This window comes from Sceloporus occidentalis, unplaced genomic scaffold (assembly GCF_023333645.1).
Source record: "Sceloporus occidentalis isolate IW3139 unplaced genomic scaffold, rSceOcc1.0.p SCAF_6, whole genome shotgun sequence".
Taxonomy (NCBI): domain Eukaryota; kingdom Metazoa; phylum Chordata; class Lepidosauria; order Squamata; family Phrynosomatidae; genus Sceloporus; species Sceloporus occidentalis.
The window spans coordinates 126,703,473-126,723,163 of NW_028316986.1; the positions used below are offsets into that span (position 1 = coordinate 126,703,473).

Below are 19,691 nucleotides of genomic sequence, written 5' to 3' on the forward strand. Positions count from 1 at the left end.
CAGCAGTGGCAACATGTTCATGTCTGGACTAGTCTCTACAGAGGAGTATCTCTCACTGGTTGTAAGATTTTCAGGTAATTACTATTTAACTACTGAAAATCCTGAAATATCATGCAGTCAGGTCTAACAATTAGCATTATATTTAAATGTACATAGAGAGAAAGGTACAAACATACATACAGGAGACTTTACGTGCAGACTAAAAAATTCCCAAGGTGAAAAAGTGAACAGGAGCAGATATAATACCTAAGGGGATAGATATTATTTGCCACAAGGGTCACTTTTTCAAATCTTCAGTATTTTTAAATGAAACCTTTGCATATTTGGCTGCAACACTGAAAAAATGTTATTAATATTACTGCAAGGAGTAAACAGTTTTAGGACTGAAGCCTATGATCCAGTTTCATTTAAATTACCTGCTAATATGAGTATGGTATAGAGGTTACTGGACCCAATATTGCTGAATACTGTATAAAACTGTTCAGAGAACTTGTCTTGCCTTTGACTTAACAGAAAAGCTTCATTATTTGTGGTTCTTAGCCAGAAGCCTAGCACCACAGAACAAAGCAGGATAGGCACAAAGAACCAAGTCTAAGAGAAAGGTATCCACATGCAATCAAAACTGCGGATTACTTACATAACCTAAATACTGAAGGAAAACACCGGAGAGTGTTTTCGATTGCCTTAGAAAAATCCACCAATAGCTAATTGTTAGATGCACTTTAATATTCCTCTCTCCCACAGGAAAAACTATCTATGCATAAATGTTACAATGAGCCACTGAACATCACAGAAAACCCTCTTTATTCAGAAGGAAGTGAAAGATACTAAATCCACAGTCAAACTGTCCCAGCAACAAGTAAAAAAAAAAAGATGTGGCATAATAAATGAACCCCAAAGACAAGTGTGCTTGAAACTCCCTAAGATTAGGTTAAACAGTGGTTCTCAAACTGTGGGGTGGGAGCCATGGGGGGACTAGAGTTGCTCAAGGGGGGGTGCAAGACTTGGAGGCCCTGATACCCTCCTCTTCCTCCTCTGCATCCCAAACCTATTCTGTCCTGGAGGAGAAGAGAAAGGCAAGAAGGGCGCTTGGAGCCTCTGCATGAGGAGGAAGAGAGCTCTTCCCTTATAAGATGTTAAAGTGTGAATATACATGAATGTGTGAATGAAAATATGCACACCAGACAAACAAGATACTTTTATCTTATTCATATACTATGTAAAGCGGGAGGGGGGCATGACATTCAGATATAGATGTGAAAGGAGTCACAAGATTAAAAAGTTTGAGAACCACTGGGTTAAAGTATGATGAGTAAGTAGAACTTCAAACTCCTATATCCTTAGATGAAATGATGTATGGTTTGGGCATTACATTGGAGAACTTCAAACTCTGTAGTAGGGAATCAGTGAGTTTATAGGGAACCATAAGCAAGATATGATCACTGACAGACATTCATATTGCATGCCCTTTTCTCATAAATTTTGCGTGGCTGGATGGAAGATGTGGTGTGTTACATGCAGAAAACTTTTCTTAGAATGACAAATGGGGGGGAAATCCTTTGAAAGTTTTATTTACTTGTATGCTAAAACTGCATTCGTATCCAGTGACGGTCAAGGTTTTACACACATATATTATACAGAATACAGAGTACAGAATATTGAAATTATATGTTGCTTTCATTAAAACAGTTCATGTTGCAGTTGGAAGACATTTTGGGGCCATTGGGATTAACTTCCCTAGGTCTATTGAGACATTCTGTCTAAGTTTGTTCATTAGCAGAAGATAAAATGGACCTGAAATTATCCAAGGTTCATTACTAAAACTAATGAGCTAATTGTGTTCAATACAACAACTGTAAGATAATTGTGCTTATGTACTGTCCAGAAAAAAGAAAGGGTCTTTACTCCTAGCCTTACTGAATCACGAATTAAAAGAATTGCACTGTCTTTCTAATATCTTTATCACCCTCATAAGTAATGCTGAAGTGAATTCATATTGGTGGATAAATTATACCATATTAAAATGATCATACTGAGAATGGTATATAAAGATACACCAGCAAGGTAATGTTGGCTGCAATCCTAACTTGCTATGTTACTTGTGGAGAAGAGTATGTGTAAGTGGAAGTCTTTTAACCAAGCTACTTAAAACTTTTTAAACAGATTTCCTGTTCAGACAGTAATTGGCTGCAATAGAAATGCTGATAGAACATTCTCCACAATGGCTTTCTTAGGTTGTCAACTTTGTCTTACATGTTTATCACACTATACTCTTATAGTGCTACTATTCCACTTTAACTGCTCTAGCTGCCTCCTGTTGCATTCTGGGATTTGCAGTTTTAAGGAGGGGTATTTAGAATTCTCAGGCTCTGCCTGAGAATTCTAAATACCCCTCCTTAAAACTGCAAATCCCAGAATGCAACAGGAGGCAGCTAGAGCAGTTAAAGTGGAATAGTAGCACTATAAGAGTATAGTGTGATAAACACCTTAGTGCGATAAGTAAGAATCCTACTCTGCGTTCACATTAAGGATAATGATAACTTGTGAATGCTTGTGAGAAGTACAAAAGAGACAGACATGCTTCATGCACTTAATTCAGAACCATGCATTTTCAATATATTTCATGGTGAACCTGCAATAAGCAAATTGACCAGAATGAACTTCATATTTCAGACACCATCATCATCCTCATCCTCATTCTGTAATATACAGAACACTGAAAAATAATAAAAAAGCAAACTTGACTCATGAAATATCCAAATGTGTGAAAGATTAGATGTTTTACTTGTTTGTTTTTGGTACTGTTAGTTTGTTGATTAGTTTCTGTTGTACTTTACTGTTGTTTAAAGAGTTGCACTGCAAATGTAGGGGAAAAGGAGAATATGAGTATTACTCATTAAGATATAAAATTTAGGATGGTGCAGATGTCACAAAAGGGTCACCATGGAATAATGAATCAAACTATTTTCTACAAAATATCTCCCAATTCATCATTTTCCCAAAAAGTCTAAAAAATTTAAACTATGAGAGAGGGAGGGAAGAAAAAGCAAAGTATGTAGGACCATGCTCTTCACCCACGCACCTGAAGGAACTACTCCAATACCATCATCAACATCATAATCTGAGATGTCACTATCACTGATTCGCTGAGATCCTGTGCAACAGTAAGGCAAATAGATACCTGTATACTTGGTTCTTTTGTAAAGAGTTAAAATAAGTTTAAAAATGCCAGTCATTCTGGAGATTCAAATATGGGATACATTCAAATTTAAATAGAAGGTGGTAATAATAATAATAATAATAATAATAATAATAATAATAATAATAATAATAGAAAACAATTGTAAAATAGTTCTTAAAGGGAATGTGCTTTAACCTCTGAGAAAAGTGGTACGTTTACAACAATTCCTGTTAAAATTAAAGGAATGGCCATCCTGACCTGTCTACAAATGTAAAAACAGTAATGTCCATAGCTGTGCCAAAAGTGATCCTAAAGCCCTGTCATGAGGTCCAGAGTTTGAGTGTTCTGCCCAAGTTGCCAGAGTAATAGTTTCTTATTAAAAGTAAAAATCCAAAGGAGGAAAAAGACTGTAGATTGATATTAGCCTGAGATACTCCTCTATTCTTAAACACATTGCACAAGTTGCAGTTACTGATCATTTTGCCCATCAGAGACATCCTGATGTACCACTTGAGGAGCAGGACACATTGGTGCAATAGTACCAATGGAAACCTATTTGGTACCTCACCCTGGTACTAACTTACAACTCTGTAAGGAGTTGTGCTGCTACTATATGTCTCATACAGCTGAAATGTATGGCCTGGTTGATATGTGCCTATATGTACACTTGATTCTGCATGACTTGGTAACTATACACTTAATGATTGCTAGCTGAACATGTGCACTTACTCTGCAGGAAACACTTCTGACTGTGAGAGTGTGAGGTGAAATGAAATTTCCATCTGTGGTGTTAGATATGTAACAATCTATTTACATGTACAAGCCATCCTTTTATGATGCAGTCATCAAGGATTAGCATGTATCTATAAATCAGAGGTAAGTAAAAAGGGGTTTACAACTGTGTTTTCACCTTGTGTATGCATATACATGTGCCTTCAAGTTGCGTCTCAACTTAATGGCAAACCCATGAATTTCTTAGACGAGGAATAGTCAGAGATGGTTTGACAATTCCTTCCTCTAAAATATAGCCTAGAGCACCTGGTATGTAGTCTCCCATCAAAGTACTAACCAGGGCTGACCCTGTGTAGCTTCCAAGATCGGTCAAGATCGGGTGCCTTTAGGGTAATTTAGGCAGGCTGTAGTTGTTTGAGCATTGGACTATGACTCTGGAAACAGGGTTCAAATCTCTGCTCAGCCATGGAAGCCCACTGGGCGACCTTGAGCAAGTCATATTCTCTCAGCCTTAGAGGAAGGCAAAGGCAACCCACTCTGCACAAATCTTGGCAAGAAAACCTGTGAGAGGTTCACCTTGGGGCCACCATAAGTCAGAAGCAACTTGAAGGCACACAACAATAAATACAGCAGGTTGCATAAGAATAAGCATACTTCAAGATTCAGGCTTTCAGCTTAGGGCTGTCAAAATTATTTCCATATGGATATACCCCATATAAACATAGGTAATGGGACATTTTGGTGACTTTAAGATGACAAAGAAGAATGAAAACTGGTTAATATACCCTTTTTCTGGTAACTATTTTGTTTTATCCAAACAGTTCCTCATTCAGGAATACACATCTAAGCCTCATTCTAAAGGAATTCTGAGTTTTAAAAAAGGTAGTGGCTACCAGTCACACAGGTGAATACCACTTCTAGGAGGAGAACTACTGCCAGAAAACAGATGACAGCACTGAAATAAAGTGAGAAGGAACCCATTTTGAGCCCCAAATCTTTGGAGATGTTTTGGCTCAGTCTTACTGAAGAAGGATTTCCAGTTTTCAGCTTTTGATTGTCTCCTCAAAATTTAAACTATCTACTGTCCAAGATCTAGGCTTTAGAAGAGAATATACAAAAATGTTAAAACACTGACTTTTAAGACTGAGGGAAATTCTGAGGTCCCTGATCTAGCTCATAGAAAGCAGTACAAGGAATCTCCCAGATCTTAAAAAAAGGGGGAGCTTTTTACTGCCTACCCAATTTGTTCATTCCAGGTCAAAAACTCTTCCTGGCTCAACTGGACTAGAGCAATGCCTCTTGATGTGTAATCTGTTCTCCCAGTCATAATGGATTCGTAACAGTGCCAACCCAGCCTTGCCTAGATTTAATATTTCACATCCAAAATCACACAGATCTACCTTATATGCTCCCATATTTTTAAAAGTATGTATCTATGTTGTCATGTGCCTTTAATCATTTCTGACTTATGGCAACCCTAAGGCCAACCTATCACATGGTTTTCTGGGGCTGAGACGGTATGACTCACCTAAGATCATCCAGCGGGTTTCCATGACGTAGTGGGGAAGATTTCAAGTCCTAATCCTATACATGTATACTTATTTTTATAGACTTATTTTTCTTTCCCATGAAATTACACATTTTTTTTTATTCTGTAGAACAACTAAGGTCCCAAAAGTTACTAGAAAACCAGAGTATTCAGGACTTTTTATTCAGTTTGAAAGCTTTATACAATGTTCAGTCACATTTACAGAACCATGTTGGTTGAATTTATTGAGATCATGTTAGAAGCAGAGCTCTCCCTCCTATCCATCTGGTGCCATCTGACCAAGGAGGGAGAGATGCAGGCCCAGCTATCGGGCCTGGCCTAGATTAAGGAGCCGAGCCCTCCCTGCAGTCCATCTGCCTTGGTCCAGGCCTCAGAGGGAGAGAAGAACTGCTGGACCTGATCCCCTTCCCCACCACCATTCCCCTCTCCTTTTGTGTCATGTCTTTTTAGATTGTAAGCCTGAGGGCAGGGAACCATCTAATTAAAAATAATAATAATTGTAAGCCACTCTGAGAACCTTTTGGCTGAAGAGCAGGATATAAATACTCTAAATAAATAAAAAATAAATGGGGGTGAAGAGACTGCATCCACATTCTCTTACCAGCAATCAATTTAGGATAAACTAATTGGACAGTACAGAAGTTATAAACCCTCTTTGAGTGTATGTGCCAAGTCCCAAAGTGTTCGCACCTATTTTTATATGTATAAATTTTGAGTAAGCACACATTTTAAAGAATACATTGTAGTTAATATTTAGTTATATCATATTTCTTGTACCATAATAATTAATCAAAAGGTACTAGCCTGTATTTATACCATAATAATTAGGTAAAAGATACAAGCAAGAAAGAAATGGAGAGCTGGACCTACTTTGTAATTTTTTGCTAGCATTTTCTCCACCATGAGCATGTCTCCTTGGCATGAAAGGTGATGGCTGAGGCAGAGGTAGTGAGGATTCATCATGTGTCTGCAGTTTATACCAATGTGGTTCATCATCTAAAAGTGCTGTCTCCAGCTCTATAAGAATCTATGGGAAAATGTAGCAAGTATGTTCTTAGTTGGAACAATAGAAATAAACACACCTCTGGACTAATTCTAATTATTGGTCTCAATTAGAGTAGACCCACTCAATCATTTGAGCTTATATAAATGTTTACTTACCTTTATCTTTGATTCAGTGGGCCTCTTCTAATTGAGAGCAACAATTAAATCTAGTCCTATGAGATTCTGTTACATGTTTAAAATATAACAACTTTACAGTGCCAACATGTTCATTCACCTCTCCAAGAAAGTCACTTTCTTCTTCTTGCACTCGTGGCTGATCCCAGACCGTGATTTCTAACATCCGTTCTCTAAAATCTCTACGATGTACATGTGAATAGAGAAATGTTTGGTTCCATTTTGGTTCTAAGCTTTTCTTTACTGTTTTGGTCCTCCTTTTACTCTTATCACTGAAACATAAAACAATATTGTAAATCATTGTGCAGAAAGCAATTCACCTCTGTTGCCATCTCACACAGTAGGTTTCATGAAGGGGTGCTGAATGAAGAATTCTGTTCATTGCTGACTTGGCTCTGGGGCTTTAGCCTCCTAGCATTGGCAAGATGTTTACAAAACACAAAGAGGGGCTGCTACTCTGCTTTGCTGCTTAGTCATATAGAAGTGCTCCCAAGAGTAGGTTTGGAGCAGAACATATAGGTTGCCTGCAATTGATATGAGACCACTGTAGATAAATGGAGGGAGTCCAAAACTGGGAAACACCACTCTATGAGACTACAACATCAAGAATCTCCCAGTCTAGGACCAAGGGCATACAAACAAATAAAACCACAATGAGATTTGTTATCATATAGAAGTCACATATTAAATGTAACAAGGAGCAACAGTTGACTGTTTGGTGCCTATGTCCATGTCTAGAAAACAAGAAAAAAGGGCAGAGGAACAGAAAAAAGAACTGTACCCATAAGAATACCTCACTGCTGATGGCATTAACTCTGATTAAGAACTGGTCCTTTAATCTCCACTAGGAACAGGGCATTAAGTGGGCATAAATTACTTTAAACGCAGAGGTATCCATAACATTTAATGGCTTGTATGAAAAATTATGCTACATATACACATACAACAAGGTACTATTTCGAATTGTTCACACAGTCAATTACATGTTTCCCTGGAAGTATTACCTTCTGTCTGGAAGAAAATACATTTTCACATAAGGATTTCTTGGTCGTCCATCTATTCTAGGTGGCAGATCTGTTGCTTGAAGAACATTCACTATTAACTGATGTCCCACTTTGTCATACCAAAGTTTAACCTAAAAAGTATAAATAATGGTAACTGATCAATAAAAATGTATTTATTTGAATTCATATCCTAGCCAAACCTGGAGACCCAGGGTTGGGGTGACAATATGATCACTGGGGGAAAAAAAAGAGTATAATGAATACACCTCCTAATGGAAGCCTAGCCATAATATACTTGTTTAAATATAAATTTCTTGGACTTCATCCACTGAATCTAATTAAAGAGTAGAGTCACAACACATTAAAAGAAATATGTGGTTTTACAGGATCACAATTCATTCAAGGAATTTACTTTCAGTAAGAAACAGTGATACCTGCTCATTTGCAGTTTTGACTATTGTGGATTTCTCTCTAAGAATCTTTATGTTCTCCAGAGTAACTCTGCTGGACACTGACCAGAAAGTTGCACCGGAGGATCTAGAGATTACTAGAGAAAATAATTTCTCTGTGCATTTGTAAATCCTCCAGTGTAATTCTGTGGTGAACATCTGGCAGATGTTGACCACAGAGTTGCACTGGAGGACCTAGAGATTCCAAGAGAGATGTTCTCTCAGGTTAAAAAAAAAAGGGGGTTTGTTTGTTTTTTACTTGCAGTTTTTCCACATTCATGGGGGTTCTTTGCCCCTAACCCCAGCAAAGGTGGAGGGCCCACTGTACATCTAAATAGGTTTAGACAAAGTCAAGGAGGATGGTTTAATTACTTGATACCAGTCATGATGGTTGAGATTTAGAGGCAAGATAACACTAGCTGAGCAGAAACAACAAATGGGAGTGCTAGTATTCGCATGTCCCATTTGTTGGCATCTATTTGGTCAAGGTAAGAAATAGGTTGCAAAAATAGATAGACCTTTGGTATGATGCAGGTGGTTTCTTTTTATGTTCTTATTTGTGTACTTAACTTTATGCCCTGATGACTACAACATCAAGGGATGGCCTGTCCATGTAACTAAACCTCCTCAGTCCAGGATATTTTGCTGCTCGAAGTGGAACACACAACCCCAAAACTCTCAGCATGAGAGGTCTAACATTTTAAAAATTTGATCCACCACTGAAACATTAGTTTCTGCCTTCATCCATTCTCCTAAATTTTCTTGATAGGTAGAATCTGCTCTGTGGCACGTGGATATTTTATGATATATTGAACAATACACTTCTGTTCCATAGCATCCATAAAACATTCATATACATAGCAGGGATGTAGCCGGGGGGGATCTTGGGGTCCAGACCCCCCCTTCCATTAGAAAAATGAATGGTGTGTGCTGCTGCGCCACCACACCCAAGCCCCATTATAATGGTGGCACTTAGTCTGGACCCCCCCTTCCTAAAATCCTGGCTACATCCCTGTGCATAGTCAAATCAGATAATGTGCATTTATTTGTTTGCTTTTTAAGGAATATCTGTAGCCTACCTTTTCAACACAATATAGTGCAAGGTGATTATCCAAGTGCAAAGTAAAACATTATCAGGTTGAGTCCAGAATTCAGCTAGAAGGGGTCCTTCCACCAGCAGAAATCCTCTGACCCAGAAGTGGTTCAAGACAAGACAGGAATGACTTTAAATAATTTCCCCCTTTCTTGGCATCTCATTCTGCCCCCTCAACATCTGTCCCCAGAAGACATTTGAGGTAACCAGTGGGGGCTGGTTGCTCTCATGACAGTAGGATGTTGAACCTGTTCCAAGTTTAATCTATACCAGTGATTCTCAAACTTTGGTCTTCTAGCTGTTTTGGGCTTCAGCACCCAGAATTCCTGACTGCTAGCCAAGCTGGCTGGAGCTTCTGGGAGTTGAAGTGCAAAAGGTCTGTACTTAAAATGAGTTATTTGAAGTGCTGAACATTTTATTCCAAACCTTAACATTGCTACCTTAAAATTCAGACAAAAACCTAGAGCAGATTCATCTCTCACTGACATGGAAGGCATAAGCTATTACTGGAATTCACACCAGGGCTACAAAAGAAGAGGTAATCAACTGTCTGCATGAGATCTATGCTCAGGGATGTCTTCTTCTGATGAAAGCAACTTATCAAATATACACCAACATGATAGAAATATCAACACATTACATTAACCCCAAAAAGACAAAGTGAATTACAATGGGAATGGTGGGGGAGAATAATCCACGCAGCTACAAATGATCAGTATGTTCCAGCATGTAGGCTGTTAGCATAATTCTGCAATAGAGCCAAAGTATGGGAGGAACAGATTTTGTTCATTGAGAACAACATTATGCCCATGCACAGAAGGAAATCCAGTCCTAGAATTATACAAAGTAGTCCACTGTACAAATGCTGACCAGTAATTATTCTCCACATATCTTGTCCACTCGTATCAATGCTTTGATACAAGTGGACTAAAATCCTCTTTCTTCCTCAGAGGCAGAGGAAAAAGTAGGACTAAACCTGTTGCCTTTGCTGGAGCTCCTCCCAGTAGTCACCAATTGGGACATTCAGTTTCACCCCCCTTAATGTGTGATGCAATGACATAATGTCATTCTGTTGAAAGCTCCTAGATAGAAAAGCCTTAGCCACAGAAAAGCTTTATCCTACACAGTAGCATGAGTAAATGGATATGGGTAAATGGATATCAGGAAGAATCTTTAGAGCCGTTGGTGGTTGTTTGGAGGTGATCCGGTGGCAAGGGTTATCTCCTCCCCTTTGGATCCTTCTGTCCCAAATACTGAATGGAGATTTTTGGCTGCATCCACATTGCAGAAATAATTCAATTTGACACCACTTTAAATGCCATGGCTCAATGCTATGGAACTCTGGGAGCTGCAGTTTGTTGTGACATCAGATCTCTCTGACAGAGAAGGCTAAATGTCTCACAAAACTACAGTTCCAAAAATTCCAAAGCACTGAGCCATGGCAATTAAAGTGGTGTCAACCTGGATTATTCCTGCAGTGTGGATGCAGCCTTTGCCCCCCACTTCACATGTAGGTTTGCTTCTAACTAAGTGTTCTCATTCTTAGGAAAACATGGAACAATGCTTTCTTGAAGACTGAAAGCTTACAATAACACATTTTCTAATCATTGCAAACTATGATTTTTTAAAAAAAAATGACATCTGAATAAGAAAGTCTGTTTATCATAACAGCAGATAAAACATTTCCCCACATTGAACATAAATTTCCACTTACTGAGAGCTGCCCAGGTAGAACCTGTGGTGCATCTTTTAGGGCTCCAGGACTAGTAGGGGAAATAACAGAAATGGAAGGCCGTTCCATTTTTTGAGATTCAAATGAGCTAGAACCTAAAAGGGATCGTCGTAGGGAGAACAGAACACATCCATTTAATGATGATTTCAAAAAAGATTTTATTAGTACTACTGCTACTATTTCTATAACACAGCATTAATTCAATTTTAAATGTGCCCACTGAATTGTCTTTTCAAAGATATCAATCAGTACAGGGCTAGGGATTGTAAGCTGCATCAATGCTCCATGGGATGCATGAGTAACAAATTCTTTTTCATAACCTTCTGTGCCTGCACTCCTGACAAACTGAGAGAACCAAAATGTTGACATCTAGGTGATCACTTCTTTTTTTTTGGGGGGGGGGGATGTTATAAGCATGTGTGGGGTGTCAAAATGTAGTAAAATGGGTATAGCATCCACCTGAGATGGATGGATGTTATATGATCAAGGGGCCCTTGGGAGGGGCACAAAAATGGCCTTGGGCTGCATGCAGCTCTTGATTTGGATGTTCCCCACTCCTGAACTAGTGGTTAACAAGCCACATTACAAAGGAAATCCTTCATTCCACATGTATATAATGAGGGCAAAATGATTGCTTTAGCCAAGATAATAGCAACAATAATAGCGATAAGAAAAGGAACATAGTACCTTCCCCTTTTAGCCCATTTTCCATAGCTGCAAAAAATTTTTAAATACCACAGTAGAAAGAAAAGTAAAAGAAAGGAGAAAATAGGAAGAGAGGAGATAGAAAGAAAAAAGAAAATTATTGTAAAAAGCAATTAAATGTTAAGATTTTCAACAAAATGTTAAAACTTTGAACAGAAACTAAAACAAAATAAGGAAACCGATCAGACAAAGTATAAGGAACATTCACTTTTCTCTCCTGTGATGTTTTGTACAAGCTACTTTTCAAGGTCAACATTCCACTCACTTCTCGTCAAAACAAATGGGTAATAATGTTGTTGTGGTGGAAAAACTCTTTTTGTAGAGGAAAAAAAAAGTAATGAAAAAGTATTTTGGGGATTGCCATGGGTAGTTACAAGGAGGGAGGAGGGAATCTTAACAAGTATCCTTAAACCTTTTATTCTCTTTAGATTTCTACAAGTACAAAAATAAACTTCCATCAATTAATTCTGAAGTATTTTCTCCATGTTTCTATAGTCTGATGCTATTCTTTGTAAATAATCAATCAGTGGAACATGGCTTTACTTTGAGGCAATTATTATCTAGCAGTACAAATAATATGCAGTCTTTAAGAAAGACACATTCTACAGACACTATACATTTTTGTCTCTTAAACCTGACAATTAGATTGGGGGTAATGAAGTTGTTCTTATCACTGGCCTTGAACATAGTGAGGACAGTATCGTCACCACCTCTTTAAAATAATATGGATGGTTGTGGCAAGCAATAAACTGTTCAGGAAAAGAAGTTTAAATACTTGTGATTTGGCATCTCATAAGCTTTGTCCAAAAAGGGCCTGTATGATAGTTGTGCGATGAATTGACTGTGCAAGAGCAAAAGAAATCATTTTCAACAATCTGATTTACATGGACCTTCATCATAGCAGAGGAAACATAAAGCCAGATGTTTGTTTAAATTTTGTCTGAGTCTGAAGAATCTTTCCAAGCTATGCAAATAATGGTTTATTTCATCAATCATTGTTTATCAAGCCAGGAACAAGAGTCAAAGCTGATCACCTTTCACTTCCTTCTTTCCCTAGCATTAAATGATTTTGGCTTTGGGTAAAATATATTTAATAAAACAAGAAAATAAGCCAGGTTGCTGGCTTTTTCTTCTTCTTGGTTTGTTAAACAATATTAAGCAGAGTTCCCTGACTCACTTCAGATGCAACAGGAAAGCATTTCAGTACAAAAGTTTAAAACATGATACAAAGGGAGAGCAGAAAGGAAAAATGATCTGAACAGTGATTAAATGACTTCAGACAATCAATTCAGGCACTTACTCTTGGCTGTTCTTGACATTCAAAGTATAGGTGTGTTACAATTAAGCAGTGGGAATGCCACTCATCATTTTGAAGAACTCTTTTGAGATACATACTTTACTGGGAGAAGTATGAACTGCACCTGTCATTAGATCACTATGACCATCCAACATTATGAATGACCTCACTGAATGTTATTCACCATAGTTGTTTCTTATCTCATAGATTTTATGAGGAGCCTTGTATGTCATCCAAGTAGATTTGACTGATACAAGTAAAGGCTTCACTAATCTGAGAAAAGGATGTACAGACCAATGCTTTGAAGACTAAACCCACAGGCAGCAAAAGAAGTTTTAGGGAATGTCTCTAGTAGCAGAGTGGATATAAATATATTTTTTTCAGTGAAAGCAGAGACAGGACAAAGTGAATACTCACTAGATTCTAGTGGAGGATGAGAAGTTTCAGGAATCCTTGGGATGTCACTAGAATATACATATGGACACAAAAAAGAGATAAAGAAATACTGAACTCCAGAGAACAAATACATGTACAGGTTAAGCCTCCCTTATCTGCAATTCTGAAATCCAAAGTACTCCAAAATCCAGAACATTTTTAACGGATGGATGAGATAGTGTCTCATTTGCTTTCTGGTGGTTCAATGTACATACACTTTGTGTACAAAATTATTAAAAAATATTGTGCGTAAAATTGCCTTTGGGCTATGTATACAAGGTATATATGAAACATAAATGAATTTTGTGTTTACACTTGAATCCCAGCTTCAAGTTATCTTATTAAATATGCAAGTATTCCAAAATCCAAATAAATAAATAAATAAATAAATAAATACATACATACATACATACATACATACATACATCCAAAACTCAAAAGATTTCTGGTCCAAATAATTTCTGATAAGGGAGAGTCAACCTGTACTAATTTTCAAAACCATAAAACTCATCAATTACTTTAATGACAATTCATCATCCAGAGAGGGAAAGCCCTTACATTTTCACTGCCGCTGAAAAATCCCAGCTTCATTGGTCTTAGATACTTTCAGCAAGCCACAACAGTTGCTTTTACTTTGATATTTAACTCAGTTTGTTAGAAAGATGGGATTTACAATGGGAATTCACCACTCATAAGAGACATGGTGATACTGTAGGTGCAATTTTTTATGATGATGATGCACTAAACAGTGATTTCAATATGAACATCATCATGTTAATATTGTGACTGGATATTCCACAATATTTCAAAATTACATGACAGAAAGAGATATGACAGAGGAGAAAGGTGATAGCTACTGAGGGTAACTACTGATTCTGGCTTCCCCCACCACAAAATGACACAAACTGTAACTCACTAGAAGTTTTTATACACACGTCTGAAGGAGTTTGCTGAATGAAACCTATGAAAAAGTCTTACAATAACAAAGAGAAAAACAAAGAAATATGGGAAAAGTCAAACAAGAAAAACTTAAAAAGTATAGTATCTCAGTATAAATTAAAATTATACCTAACTAGATATGCATTTAGGTAGATGTATATTTAACCAGGTAGGTAGGTAGGTAGGTAGGTAGGTAGGTAGGTAGGTAGGTAGGTAGAGATTGCAAACACTCTGCACTGAACCAAATATATTTCTCAGTGTGGCTCCTGTCCAGAAAAATCTTTTAAACATGGGAATAGTTTAAAATATAGAACAACAGATTCATTACTTTATTTCCCCAACCTGTTTCAAGTTCTCCAAAACTGGGTAGTTTCAGAATCGAGAAACTGCCTCGAGGGCCATCAGATCTCACCTGAACTTTGCAGGAGTCACACACTGGAGGGTGTGTGTAGATGCAGGGTGCATTTGGGGGTAGAGGCCTCAACAGTGGTTCTGGACAGAGCCATTCATCCCTCATGCTATTCATATTCCCAATAGGGAATACCAGCAGTAAGGCCAGAAATTCCTCTGCTGTGTCCAATCTGAGATAGCAGGGACATTCTCTGTGCAGAGCTAGGCACACCTCTTTGTGTGGAGAAGGACATCCAGGAAGGGGCAGAGCCAGATAATGTAAGGGCAGGCTAACAGAAATGTGCTAAAGTTAATTAGCAACATCTCCAAGTTGACATTTTTCATGAAATTAATTAGCAAATTTAGCTGCAAAACTGAAGAAGCATGTTGCAGAAGCAATATTCCTGATTGCTGAGGTCTTACAAACAGGGAATCCTGGTGGTTCCACATGAATCTGCTTGGAGACAACCAGAAGTGCTTTTTTATATATCACTTCCCAATCTATGGAGTACTCTTACAATTGAGGATAAACGGGACCCTACATATCAATTTTTTTTCCAGTTATTGCTTAACTTTCTTTTCAGATAAGCATTTAATGCCCAGCATCCTGTTGATTCATAGATATAGTAGTAAGTAAACTTTTGCCAGGATCATGTAGCAGTAGTGAGAAAAAGCAGACAAAATCTTCTGGCTTCAAGCAGTGCATTTCTTCAGTGCTTGACTTCCTTAATGGCCACAGTACCAGTGGCTGTTTTCCTATTGAACCACAGCCTGTGCTGGAATATTAAACCAACAGAATTACAGCCTCTGCATGATACATTTCAGACAAGGTTTTACTTATGTATCTGCTTTTATTGTAATATGTACTTTGTAGTTTTAATTAACTGTACACAAATCCAGACATTGATATGATATTATTTGTAAATTTTATTAATAAATAAGTATATTGTGAAATATGAGGGACTATGTATCGCTCCTATATTTACTTTCTTAGATGCAAAACTCTTGAGTGCACATGTCTATGTGACTGAAAAGAAACTCTCCCATGTGACTCTGTACCTTGTCAAAGCCAATGATTTAAAACTTACCCAATTGGTCTCGAAACAATAATTTCAACTTGAGGTTCTGATTTGGATTCTAAAATAATGTTGTAAACTTCTTCATTTGTAGCTCCAGGAAGTGGTTTACCATTCCATTCTAGAACTTCATCACCTTGAATTTAAAAACAATGGGGAGCGGAGGTTACTTTCTTGCCATTTGTTTTATTTCACATATGTGTGCATATGAGCTACATCTGTGGTTATGTAACTCACAGATAGCAATACCTTGAAACAGAATTTTGATTTTAGTTTTGAAAAAGCTAATCTTGACTTCAAATTAGGGTTTGGAAATAAAGTTCACTGGCGAACCAACAGGGGATTTACAGAGGCTCATGTTTTCCTTACTTCCCATTACTTTCTGTAAGGAATTCACTAGTGTACAGAAAGCTATTTCCTTTTGTTTCTATTGTATAATAGCAAATGGGAAATCTTGACACTTCCCTGGCTCTGGCCACTAGACAGTACCTCCAGGCAGAGCTGTAGAGGTACTCTCCTTAAGGATAAAATCTTTGCTTATTTTGTTATTTCATGCAAAAACAACTAATTGCAAAAGGTTTATCTCTGTTGGATGAGAGCATAATAGGTTTTTGCACAATTTTGATTATTGTTTGCACCACAGGACATTTTGTGAAAAATTAATGGATGCAAACAAAGAAACAAACAAACAAAAGCTTTCTCGCCAAAACCAACAGGGTTAGGGGAGGGGATACAAACTGAGGCGCGTTACAGACCGCCCCTTTGGGGTGGCCTGTAGACGCACCTTTCCCTGCCGGATCGGGGTCTCAGCGACCAGAGCGGCAGCCGCTGAAGCCCCAACCCGCCGCTTTCCGGGCTGCGGGGAAGCGGCAAAAGGCCCCTTCCCCGCAGCCTGGAAAGGGGAGTTCTTGGGGCTTCAAGCCCCAAGGACACCCCACGGCGGTGGGGAGAAGGAGAAAGGGGCCGTTTGGCCCCTTTCTCCTTTGGTCCGCTGGGCGCAGCCGTTGATATATAGATATAACATACAAGAGAACAGTAGCATCACAGGCTTTTTACAACCATAAGAAAAATTCATTTCAGTAATTGAGTTACCTGCTCTTAGATGTCCCACCACATCAGCCAAGCTACCTTTCTTTACTTTGGTAATGAAGGCACCAAGTCGTCCCAATTCAGTCATTTTTCCTCCTACAACCTGAATTTTTTTTAAAAAATCAGACTTTCAGAAGTCACCAAATTATATTTTAAGAATATCTCAAGAATGGGAATATTTTACAGGAAAAGATTTAGCCTAAATATCATTTATTGGGTTTTTTTGCTTCTTGCGATTTATTTGTAACACTAACACTCTAGTATACAATCAACATCAAAATCTTGTACATTCCAAAAATACATGCAAAAAATAAAGAAAGAGAAAAAAGAAAAAGACAGGAAAGAAAAAGAAAAGATAATATAACTAAAATACAGTAGAGCTCTGTCCCTCCAATCTTAAATCTAATGAAAATAAAGATAAAAAAGATTTTAAAAAATGTCTTCCACCATTACAGAACCAACTAAATAATCCTACTAAAACTACTAGTAACAATAATCACACTTTACTACTCCAATAGATTTCTTTTTGCTCAAAATATTCATAAACAGTTTTCATGTTTTCAGAAAGTCTGCAATTGGCTAATCCTTTAGAACCCACATTAATTTGTCCATTTGGACTAACTCAGGAATCTTAACAATCATTCTTCATCATCTGTGCCTCAGTCCATTTTCCAGGTTTTAGCAAACAATATTCTTGAGACTATTGCCATATACTGAATAAGTGATTCATATTTACTATCAAATTCTTTATTCATAAATATTTTCATGGCTTTTGAATCAGAACATATATTTTGAATCAAAATATCAGAACATGTTTTAGATATCATACTACACAAGACTTGCACAGTTAGACTTTAAAACTACTGATGCTGCCATGCCTCTAAAGGGGCAGAATAATAATAAGAAAGGATAACAGATTATATATTCACTTTACCACTTCGGGATTCAATACTGTGGACTAGTTTAACTTTCATCTCTAAGTCCTACCATAAAATATGAAATAAGTACTCCTAGGTACTGCATCTGTACTGCAGAAATAATCCAGTTTGACATCACTTTAGCTGCCATGGGTCAATGCTATGGAATTCTGGCAATTCAGTTTGTTGTAGCACCAGAGCTCTCTGAGAACAATAAATGTCTCATAAAACTACAGTTCCCAGAATTCCATAGCATTGAGCCATGGCAGTTAAAGTGGTGTCAAACTGGATTATTTCTGCATTGTAGATGGAGTCTTTGAAACATCACTTATTCAGCATGTAGCAAAGCTTTCACTATTAAAATGTTAAATTATCACGAATGAAGAGAAATGCTACTTACTTTGAGTCCAAGTAATGCACCAGACTCTTTCGGCATAGTTGTTCTCTTGTTGAGAATCACACGTCCAATCAAGCGATCTCCCTCTTTAGAAGGTTGCCACGTTACAGGATGCTAGGAAAAATAAGTAAGGGCAAGGAAATGGTCTCTTCCTGTTTCCATGTACAAATCAAGTTTTGGTGAACAACCTTCATTTTAGAATCTACCATAGTAAACATTTTACTTAAATTGTTAAGGGTGCTGGGCATATATTTTTACATTTATCAATACATGATTATTTATACACCTTGATTTCTTTAACATAGGCCTGGTACATATGGGCCTGCCTCGTCATGTGCTAGGGTTGCCTCGAGGTGGAGCGCCCACATGCCCTGCAACCCTAGCATGTGACGAGGGCATAATAATGGTGGCGCCCTGTATACACAGTGGTGCACTTGTTATGCCGCCCTTGCTTTTCACGGGTTCTTTTTCTGCCAGAGGGAAGCCACACGGTTTGGCAGCTGCGGCTTCCCTCTGGTGGAAAAACAGGTGCCAGCAGGCCGCTGTTTTTCGGCAATCTGTACTGTGCCATAAAAACCATACTGTTGTCTTGAAAAGTACCCAGTACAGAAGAGGTTAGTGCAAACTAAAAGTATTTTACATTACTGTACCCTCATTCAGGGCCATAAGGGCAAACCAAGGATTCCTTAACACTCCTTTTTTGAAGCAGGCCTGGACAGCAAATGGAAATTGTCCATCACTTAAAAGGAGCATCTATGGTTTCTGTATTGCCTTTGTATTGTGGTGTGGGATAGATAGTGTGCCAACCTGTGCTAAACAAAGGATTAGAATTCTTTAGTTTTAGTTAGGTTATTATTGATTGCATATATAATTAAATTACAGATCACACAATTTAATTTAATTTAATTCATATATTATACACAGTAATTAATACCACCAAGGGTTTTTTCCATGGTCTGTACAATGTAGTCAATTCTATGTTTTTATTCAATTTTGTATATATATTTATTTTTGGATTTATTCATTTGCTAGATACTGTGGCTTGGATTCAGAGATTGCTCCACTCAGCAAAAAACAAAAAAACAAACAAACAAAATGTGAAGTTGAAGGCTTTCATGGCTGGCATCCATAATTTTTTGTGGGTATTTCGGGCTACGTGGCCATGTTCTAGAAGAGTTTATTCCTGATGTTTCGTCAGCATCTGTGGCTGGCATCTTCAGAGAAACTCTGTAGATGCCAGCCACAGATGCTGGCGAAACATCAGGAATAAACTCTTCTAGAACATGGCCATGTAGCCCGAAAAACCCACAAAAACTAAACAAACAAAAAACTATGACCTGTTTTCTGCTTGTGGGACTCTCCTGATGGCAGAAGAAACATTATTTCTTGACGAATTTCCCTGCCCTGCATGGTGGAAAATGCCCTTGGCTGGGGGGATGTTTGGAGAAAGATGAAAAATCAGCAAAAGTCTGCTTTTGCAAGCAGGGCTCATCACCGGATGGAGCCCATTCCATGCAAGGTGTCACC

At 37.9% G+C, this 19,691-nt stretch overlaps 1 protein-coding gene across 49 annotated transcripts in view; it reads right to left on the reverse strand.

The window, feature by feature from the left end:
- RIMS1 (regulating synaptic membrane exocytosis 1) overlaps positions 1–19,691 on the reverse strand; it is a 330,044-nt gene that overhangs the window by 126,626 nt on the left and 183,727 nt on the right. For 38 of the 49 annotated variants that reach the window (XM_089530966.1, XM_089530920.1, XM_089530927.1 and 35 more), the window contains 9 exons: positions 18,168–18,278; positions 16,854–16,953; positions 15,774–15,897; positions 13,339–13,385; positions 10,902–11,014; positions 7,646–7,776; positions 6,742–6,913; positions 6,333–6,489; positions 3,083–3,154 (listed from right to left, as the gene is read on the reverse strand). In XM_089530966.1, the coding sequence (XP_089387092.1) occupies positions 3,083–3,154; positions 6,333–6,489; positions 6,742–6,913; positions 7,646–7,776; positions 10,902–11,014; positions 13,339–13,385; positions 15,774–15,897; positions 16,854–16,953; positions 18,168–18,278 (1,027 nt within the window). Of the gene's footprint in view, positions 1–3,082; positions 3,155–6,332; positions 6,490–6,741; positions 6,914–7,645; positions 7,777–10,901; positions 11,015–11,606; positions 11,634–13,338; positions 13,386–14,272; positions 14,330–15,773; positions 15,898–16,853; positions 16,954–18,167; positions 18,279–19,691 lie in introns of all 49 variants that reach the window. The other 11 variants (XM_089530919.1, XM_089530918.1, XM_089530922.1 and 8 more) reach the window with 1 other exon arrangement.